The 9,863-nt window shown below is 38.0% G+C and overlaps 1 protein-coding gene across 22 annotated transcripts in view; it reads left to right on the plus strand.

Annotated features, from left to right (window-relative positions):
- The window catches only part of C2cd5 (C2 calcium dependent domain containing 5), a 92,242-nt gene that overhangs the window by 28,605 nt on the left and 53,774 nt on the right, over nucleotides 1-9,863 (plus strand). For 7 of the 22 annotated variants that reach the window (XM_008836235.3, XM_008836238.3, XM_008836245.3 and 4 more), the window contains exons 8-10: nucleotides 1,625-1,776; nucleotides 6,994-7,079; nucleotides 7,823-7,855. In XM_008836235.3, the coding sequence (XP_008834457.1) occupies nucleotides 1,625-1,776; nucleotides 6,994-7,079; nucleotides 7,823-7,855 (271 nt within the window). Of the gene's footprint in view, nucleotides 1-599; nucleotides 725-1,624; nucleotides 1,777-6,993; nucleotides 7,080-7,822; nucleotides 7,856-9,863 lie in introns of all 22 variants that reach the window. The other 15 variants (XM_029564968.1, XM_029564970.1, XM_029564972.1 and 12 more) reach the window with 3 other exon arrangements.

The raw sequence follows: 9,863 nt of genomic DNA on the forward strand, positions 1-9,863 counted from the left end.
TATAGTTAATCAGTAATTCATGTCTCAGGCAAAGAATGTGACAACTTTATATTTGATTTTTTTTACTTTTATGGGTATTTCCTCCCATAAATGTAATAGTAAGTTCTGTTTTTGATAATAAAACCAAGTAGGTTAAAGCTGGGCATGGTGGCGCAGGCCCTCAGTCCCAGCACTCGGGAGGCAGAGGCAGGCGGATCTCTGTGAGTTCAAGGCCAGCCTGGTCTACATAGCTAGTTCCAGGATAGCTGGGGCTACAGGGAGACCCTGTCTCAAAAAGACCAAAACAAAAACAAACAAGTATGTTAAAACAACTTAGAATCTAAATCTTAATCTGTTTCTTAATTCCATTGACAGTTCTGCTTGCTATTTTTCTTATTCATAGTTGAGGTTTATTAACCTGATCCTTTAAAACTATAACTACATCCTAACAAACTAATGTTTAGCTATTCTTTTTGAATTTCAACTTTTTGCATACTAGGGATTAAAAAATAAGTTCTCTCCCTTAGCTAAAGCGCCTTCAAAATAATTTTAACATAACTTTTGCAGTCTATTGTATGTATTGTTTTCTTTTCTTCCGCTTTGACCACAAATTCCTTCAGGTCTCCGCTGGTTCACCCTCCAAGCCATGGATGCCGCTCGACTCACAACAGCCCAGTTCACACTGCTACTGGCTCACGGCTTACTCAGAACTTCTCTGTGTCTGTTCCCACTCTCATCTACACTGGTACGAGACTGCTGAGACTCCAGAGCTGGGGAGAGGCAGGCCACGGGCACAGTGGCTGCAGAGGCAGGCAGGCAGTGTAGGCAGGTACTGCAGTCTTCCTCCTTGTCTTCCTCCAATCCGGCTGCTGTGAAGACCACCTGTATTTAACTGCCACAAAGGCTCAAACCGTATGGAAGTGAGGGTGTTTTTCAGCTTCCAAAGTCTCTTCCACAGAGCCCTTTCAGAGCCCTCCAGGTGCATTTATGCAAATGTTGTTTAGAAATAAAATCGTAGGTTTCTAAGTGAAAGTTGCCAAAGCTCTGCTGTGCTTATTTCCTCTATGTACAAAACCTGTGGGGTGTGGAAACAGTAGGGTCTGTTCCATTCTGTGGAAGAGAGCTGTTGGAAACCAGGTAAGCCCTGCACTGCGCTACGTGCTGCTTCTGTGTAGCTGCGTCTATTCTCCTCTTGGGGGGTTTTTAGCTGTGGCTCTATTGATGCTACAGGATAAGGAAACAGATTTCTTTGAGGTATTTCTGTGTGTGCAAATATGAAAACAGTTACAGATATTTCCACACACCATTTGTGGCTGCCATTTTCTTTTGTAACTTATAAAAACATTTATTTGAGATATTTTGTCATATATTTATTCTTTTGCTTATTTCTTTTACTGTGTATTGCTTTTCCTCATTGGCTTCATTTCATGCTTCTTTGCCTTTTCACTTGGCTTATGAACTGTTTCAATGCAGATGATACTTACCTGGAATGACGCTGGTTAAGCAGCAGGTGGTTGTCCTTGACCTCCTCCCCAGCTCCACGTGAAGCTGTGACTGCCGCCCCAGCTCCTGCTGTGGCTCATGCTGCCGGCTGACAAGCCTCTGGCACATGATTGCTTAATATCTCTCCACCTTCTTCTGGCAGGCTTCCCTTCAATGAAGATCCCAATCCCAACACTCACTCATCAGGACCCTCAACCCCTCTGAAAAACCAAACTTATTCCTTTTCACCCTCCAAGGCCTACAGCCGACAGTCCTCCTCCTCCGACACAGATTTGAGTCTGACACCCAAGACTGGTAAGGCGCTGCCGCCACCCTCCGTGTGCCTTCTTAGTGTTTCTGTCTCCCGGTAGGGTCCCACTCAGATCTGTCCTCCTAGTTTTGCATTTAAGTTAAAATGTAATGTGAATACTGATCATTTCAGGTACTAAAACTAATTTTTTTTTGTAGTTGAGAAATTATCTTGTTTGGAAAGTGACATTTTAATTATTTCAATCATTGCTGATGTCAGGCGTGATGGCGCACACCTTTAATCCCAGCACTCCAGAGGCAAAGAGAGGCAGGTGGACTCCAAGATTGAGGCCAGCCTGCTCTACATATCAAAGTCCAGGCCAGCTGGGGCTGCAGCATCAGCAGAGAACCCCAATAGAACAAAGAAAACAGAAAACCTTATTGATATCAAGCCCAAAGTATAATTTGGTGTGTTGACAGGTCTTCATGTTTAGATGATGTGGAATACCATTTTAAAGCACTAAATAGAAAGTAACACTGCTGGCTCTTTGAAGTGTAATTCCTCTTGAATATGTAATTAATTTCTTAGTTTATTTCAGAATTTAGTTCTGTGCTTTCTTTATGAAGAGCAGTCCTCAGAACTGAGAAAGTTGTATTGGAGCATAGACACCTGTTGACTTTTCTTTGGGCTGGCAGGTTAGCTCACTGTAGAGCCCTCGCCCAGTGCGCTTCAGACCTCAGGTTTAATCTGAAGCCCAGGAAAAAGAAAGAGAAAAAGGAAATGACGTTGATCGCATCAGTTCGTTAATGTGTCACCGGTTTGGTGCTTGGCTTTGCTAGTCTTGCTGTCTAGGTTAGAAAACTGCAGTTTTTAAAAGTTCAGTTATCCTTAAATGTTTTCCAGTTTATTAAATTGATAATTTTCCTCTCCTACTTGTGTTATGAATGGTTTCTGGTTTTTTTGTGAATGTTATAGCTTCTTCTTAAAATAGAGTTAACTTAATTCATTTTTAAGGAAAGATTAAACATTTTTTTAATTCACAGTTTCTAGTATTTTAAATAGTTTTTCTGTCTGACAGTTTTCCTTTCAGATTGATTAAAACACAGCCCTTATTGGTGTTATTTTGAATTTATCATCCTTAGTAACATTTAGTGTTGATTTATTAATTTTTTTTAATGTTAGAAGAGGAATTTATGAAATGGATCCAGGTTTTGTGAAAACCAAATCTTCCAAACTTGCTGTTTCTAGAGCAAGACCATTAAGAATAAGTCTATAGACTTAATTCTTTTTCCTTTTTTTTTTTTTAATAAATGCAGTCACAGATACAAAAAAGATAATTATAAACATGCATGTCTTTTTCTTTGTTTTTATTACCTTCCCTGCCACATCTCTCCAGCACCTATTTATTTTGACAATTGCTTTATTTTTAAATATATATTTGAAAAAAGATTGTATCTGTACCAAATATAGGTCGGCTTTTTCTTTTCATTATTACCTGCATAATACAGTATTAGAACTTTTTTTTAGCATAGCATTTGCATTGTATTAGGTGTTATAAATAATCTAAAGATGATTTATATAACGGACTGGACTATTTGTGAATGTTGATCCTGGGATGGTGGTAGTGGCAGTCCTAGAACCTGTCTCTCACTGGTACTGAAGGATGGCTGTATATAATTATGAACAACATTTTAAAATAAGGTAGGATCGTTTAGGGATGGATGCTTTGGACTATGGCATTTTAAGCTGTCTTTTGCCATAAAAGTTGAACCTTTCAAATTATAGGAAAAAAAGGCGGGGGGATTAAGAGACCAGACTTAATGTACATGACACTCAGAAAAAGACTTGAACAGTTTCCCCCCACCTTTTATTTTTATTGGCACTGGAGGTTGAACCCAGGATGTCATACATGCTGGGCAAGCACTCTACCACTAAGCTATATCCCCAGCCCTGTGATGGTTTTGGAGACTGGATTTGTTAGGTTGCTTAGGCTGGTCTGTGCCTTGTGGGCTCAAGCAGTCATCTTCTGTTTTCACTCCCCGGAGTATCTGGGTCTATAGGTATGTGCCACCACACCCTTCTGAACACTAAGTTCTCCTAAAGATAGTTTTCTGATTTAGCCTAATAACTTTGTTTTCTAGGTACTTTTCAGTACTCTTATCTAGTGTTTATTTTTTGTCATACCCCAAATAAAGTTTTGAAAGTATTTTCTTGGTCTTTCTGTTTCTTAGTTCACTAAAAAGACCAAGACTAAAGGAGACTGACAAGTCATGCATAATGAAGCAGACTTCCCGAGCTCTCTGCTTGACACTCAGTTGAACTTGCAATGAATTTTTGTATTGCTAGTTCTTAACAGTTCATTCACAAATGATGTATTATTGTAACATTTATTTATAGGCTGCCTCTGAGTACCTTATTTTGTTGGCCTACTTTAATGGCTTATTTTTAGACTAGTAGCAGTCTAGTCTCTTGGCTTTACCATGAGTCTGTACATACCTTTGAATAATTCTGAGGAACATTCCATTTTCTCATAGTTATAAAATGGAAGAATTATGTTCTGAAATTTCTATAGCTGTAATTAAGCATGTATACTTCTCTGCTTTTTAATTTCCTTACATGCAAGAATCATTCTTCTGTGAAATAGTAAGGTGAACTGATTATAATTATTATTTATAAGCTGAGAAGTCAAAATAGAACAAAAGTGATAAAGCTTAACCTGAGAAGTTTTCTGTTCATAATTAATACTGTTTTTCTGTTAGCTCTCTTAACAATTTCCTTTATTTATTTATTTCTGTCATTTTTATGACAATTTTAAAAAATATTTTTTTCAAGTACTTAGTAGAAATGGAATTTTTGAATGCCAGTATATGATATAGATTTGACACACTTGATTGGAACTTAATTTTAGTTTTTTAATTAAACTGTTACAGTATATATTTTGTGATCTAGAGGGTATTTAACCCTATATGCAAATATCTGTAAAAAAAGTATTATGATCAGATTCAAATATAAAATTTCTAGAGGAAAGATAAAAGAATAAATGTCTATCTCAAAGCTAGAGAAAACAAATTTACTATTTATTTTGAATTGATAATGACAGCTACCTAATACAGTACTATTTATTTTTTAAATCGGATGAACTATGTGGTAGGTATCTTTTAACTAGTAATATTTGAAGGTACCGTACTTTACCACTTTAAATAAGTTTTTATTATTGAGGTGCCTGGTTTCTGACTGTAGCACTTCAGAATGTGGTATATTCCAGCCTTGTGAGTCTTTCAACAAAAAAAGGACAAATGAAATATTTGAAGAAGTCACTTAAAAGTGATTTAAATGGCATAAAGTCTTGTTAGTAATTTGAAGTTTTTAATGACTGCAGAGTTTGAAAAGGGTTTTGCTAAGTTTAGAAAATGCATTTGCGTTGTGTTGGCTAGATGATGAGTCCATAACTGTGAATCTGTCTACATTTTAAGTTCATTTGACTGTTACGTTTGCTTCGTCATTGCTTTCCTTATCTTGCATATTCTGATCATCTTCTGAATCTGCATCTCTACTACTTTCCTCCACAGCACCTTACCCACAGGGACCTGGGATTTGCCCGTGTCCCAGCTCCCCCCCTCTCTCTTGTGGTTCCCTTCACCTTAAAAAGTCCCGCCTCCTCTCGGAATCTAGCCTTGCCCCTCATCACTCTAGCCTTGTCAGCCCAGTTCTGAGGAAAAGTGTTTCTTTCAGTGAAGAGCTGTTCCTGGCTGCTTCTGGTAGGATCATGTTATGTCAGCTTTTTAATCCCTTTATTTTAAATCATCTGTGAAAAAAGTACTATTTCATACTGTAAAGAACTACTGTGTGCTTCATGAGGCTATAGGTCACGGAAATTTTTACTGGAGACAGTAAAACAATGAGAATTGTAGGGGTGTCACTGAGAGTTACCTGATGGGTAATTATGAGTGGTCACTGAATTTCATATTTAAGAAAAATGAGGCGTATGTTTATGATGATTAGTGTGTAGGTTCTTGACACTGGAGTCTGTTCCACAGGCTCTGCTTCCCTTTCTTCATGGCCTTCTCATTGGACCTGTGACATCTTGTTGCTAAACTATATGCTACATGAGAGAATCATTCTGTTTGAACCAGTTTAAGTCTCCTTTTGGCAATGTTCTTTCATTACTCATTTTTTTCTATCCACTGCATTAATCAAGTTTTTCTATATACTTTACATATTTTTTTCACTGCAAATTTACCTTTTATTTTGTGGCTTTTAATATGCTTCATATAAAGATCTTAGTTTCATAATCTCCACTTAGCATTGTATAGTCTCGTGTTTAGATTACTAGGAGGAGAATTTTGGTTTCGTTTTGAAGAACAGAACGGGACTACACACATGCTAACCTTTGTTTCCTTATCCAAGAACAGCTAAAAATAGAAACTTAGTTCTTTAAGTTATTGGAGTAAATTTGATTGTATATGTTTTCAAAAAGATGGGATTCATTTTAGTCCATATAGCACTGGCTTCTCACAAATCCTGTTTTTTATAATTCTTGGACCGTATTTGGTCTTACGGGATTATCAAAACAATAAAAAATGTTAAGGAAAGAAATTTAAAGTCAATGTTAAAAATACTTGTAAGAGCTTGGAAGATATAATTGTTTCATCCATAACTTTGTACATTTGTAATGCGTCTGTCACATGTGTGAGTTTTAGTTTTTTGTTTTTTTTTTTCAAAGAAATCATGCTGCTTTTTGTGAATGGGCACTGACAAGCAGGGTACCACTGTGTACCTGTGTGATGTTATGTTTAGAGATCGGAGGAGCCAGAGTAAACGTGCTACATTTCTAAAGTGGTTTCATACTCTAGAGAACTTGTGTTAAGTGAGCACAGTTAGTATTTTTCTTCTCTGTGTTTAATCAGCTACCTAAGATTTCTCATTTATTCTAGTATTCTTAAATTATTAGCACAGTCATAGCTATTCTTTTGATTACTTTATTAGAAGACTAAGGTTTTGAATATAGAGTATTATACAAAGAGTTGCCACCTCTATAATTTTCTTATAATTTTTAGAGCAGATTGATTCTAAAACTAGCTGTGATCAGAACTTTGATTATCTTGCTTCTAAAGAAACTCTTTGTATACTAGAGTAAAATATTTGTGTTAGTTGCGATCTCAAAATACATTAAGTGTGAATCATTCTATCGTATGTTTTCATACTGTTTGTGAAGATGAATGCAGTTAACCTGTTTCTACAGTTGTTGTCTTGGTTGTTGTTTGTGTGCTGACGTCCTGTAGGAATGGGAAGTGGTAGTGCTGGAAAGGAAGGGGGGCCACTCAAAGCTCTTTTACGACAACAAACTCAGTCAGCGCTGGAGCAGAGGGTAAGACCGACTTAACGTTCTTTATTTTACACTGTTAATATGACTTTGTTATGTTAGGGTCCAGGTGTCCTTAAATACTTTCACAAATGTTTTTGGTTAAATCTGCATTTTGAAGTTCAAAATGTATCATAAGGTATCAAAGTAGTTTGTTTACTTTTGATTCTGAAAAATTGTGTAATTATCTTTTGTTTAGTGCTCCAGTCTTTTATTAGAAATATTCCTTCTGGAAATATCTGTTGAATGCTGCTCATTTCTAGTTTTTCCATTAATGTTACGATATAGAGAAGAAAATGATCGGTATTTTTACAGAAGAAACATTTCACTAACATTAAAATAATGCTTTAGTATATTAACGTACTTGTCTGCTGACATTATTTTTGTCTCTGGCCTGCTTATTAGAGATCACAAATACACATATTCTGTATTTCTAAAGATTAAAATTGCCAGATGTGGTGGCGCACACCTTTAATCCCAGCACTTGGGAGGCGGAGGTCAGCCAGCCTGCTCTACATAGAGAGTTCCAGGTCGGCCAGCCTGGACTACGTAGAGAGTTCCAGCTGGGGCTACAGGGAGACTGTCTCAAAAAGACACCCCCCCCCCAAAAAAAGATTAAAAATTAATAGCATGGATATCTGGTATAATATATTATTTTAATTACTATGCTTAATATTTAGTTGCATTTGCTGAGGGGGAACTGAGTAGTTTTGGATGATTTCTCTTTCTCTTACCTTGTCTTTGCTAAGGGAGCATCGCCTCGTAGGTTCTGTGGAAGGCCGGTACGTTTCTGAACACGTGCGGCAGCCCGCTTCTTGTATTAGAAGAGTTCTGCTTTTTTCCTTGTTCACTTAACTTTGATTTAAGCTTATAACAAATGTTGCCAGCTTTTTTTCTTTTTCTTTTTTTAAAACTTATTAGCACTTCGAGGCTCGTGTCCTTTTTTTTCTGCTGATACAGTGCATGATTTTGTGTGTCCTGTCCTTTATTTTAAGTCATAGCTCCATGGCTGGTTTCTTCATGTCTGGTTTGGAAGCTATAAGCACTCACAGAATTCTTTGTATGCCCATTTTATACCAGCACTTGGGAGAGAACAAAGGCAAGACATAGTAATCACCTGTAAAAGGTACATTTCTTTTTTCTAGAATTTGGCTTTGAGAATTTTTTTTCTGATTGTTATTACAAATAATAAGTTTATTTTTCTAGACTTCTTTTTTTCTTACTCTGCAAGTAGCTACGTATGTACTGTTAGTCTTTCAGACAAGGCTGGAGAGGGTGGAGCTGAAGTAGAGTTGAGATTCCAGTTCATTGTTATCTGTGGTCCTGGGGTGGGATGTGGGGCAGACTTGTAGTGAATCACAGTTTCTTCAGAAGCAAGAGTTTTTGCACAATAAATCATTATAGGAATCTAGCATGGAGTCTTTTTTTTTTTCTTCCATGATTTATTTTTACTTTTAATCATGTGTCTATGTGGGGGCATGTGCACATGAGTGAAGGTCCCCACAGAGGCCAGAATTTGTCAGATCCTCTGGAGCTAGAGTTACAGGTGGCTGTGAGCTATCGAATGTGAGTGCTGGAAACTCATCCCAGGTCCTCTGCAAGAGTGACAAGCTCCCCTGACCGCTGAGCCTTCTCTGCATCTCCAGCATGGAGTGCTCATCTAGTAAAATACTGTTCTCTCTTGGGGTAACAGTACTGGATTTTAAAAATTAAGCTGTTTGAGTATCTCTCTTAAAAATAATACTTCTGCCATATTTTATTATTTTTTTCAACTACCCTGTGTTTAAACACACACTATTAAATATTTTATACTTCATTCTCTCGGCTTATGCCAAAGCATCAACAAGTAAAGTCCACCTGTGGACAGCGGGGAAGAGACTTTAAGTACTAAAAGACTTCTGGAGAAAATGTTGTGTTTTTTTTTTTTTTTTTTTTCCAGTCTGGAACTTACTATGTAGACCTGGCTGGCCTTGTACTCACAGAGATCCGCCAGCCTCTGCCTCCTGAGTGCTGGGATTAAAGGCGTGAGCCAGCACCCCTGGCAAAAATGTCTTTTACAGTTCCTAAAATTGACACCTAGACACTGAAAGCAGGATGTACTTGGATGGATCTTGAGGAAGTTGCCTTTTTAATGGAAAATAAACCAACAAACCAAAACACCCCATAAACTCCAAAGGTATATTGCATGGACTATAAAGTCAAGCTCTGAACTGTATTTAACCAGCACTAAGAAGGAATCTAGGTGCTAAGTTTGTTGCTCAGGAGTGTAAACAACAGGCCCCTGTTGACCTCAGGGTTTCACCAAAGTGTGGATGTGATAGTAGCTCCCTCTGGGTATGGGGCAGATTCTCAAGCAGAGGTGTTTGCATTCCTGTGATGCTGGTGGGGATGGTGGCATTTAACTGTCGCTGTCAATAGCAGTAGCTCCTCCAATTAGAGATCTAATTAGGGATCTTCTAATTAAGAGATCCAATTAAGGTCTCACCATGTAGCCCTGCCTGGCCTGGAACTTGTACATAGACCAGGCTGGCCTTGAACTCACTGAGGTCCACCTGCCTCTTGCTGGGAGTGCTGGGATTAATGACATGCATCGCCACACCCAACTAAATTGTTTCTTTTAAAGTGAATTAGTGCACTGACTGGATGGGCTGGACGTCAGCAGAGCCGGCCTGTGCCTCTGCGCAGCCAGTGCTCTGTATTTTCCTGCTCTGACCAGCTGCAGTATGAAGCTTTCCCTCTCTTCTGTCTCAAGCCTCCTGATCTTCCTCCCTCCTCCTTTCCCTCCTCCCT

The sequence above is a fragment of the Nannospalax galili genome, unplaced genomic scaffold (genome assembly GCF_000622305.1).
Source record: "Nannospalax galili isolate Female #2095 unplaced genomic scaffold, S.galili_v1.0 scaffold917, whole genome shotgun sequence".
Taxonomy (NCBI): Eukaryota; Metazoa; Chordata; class Mammalia; order Rodentia; family Spalacidae; genus Nannospalax; species Nannospalax galili.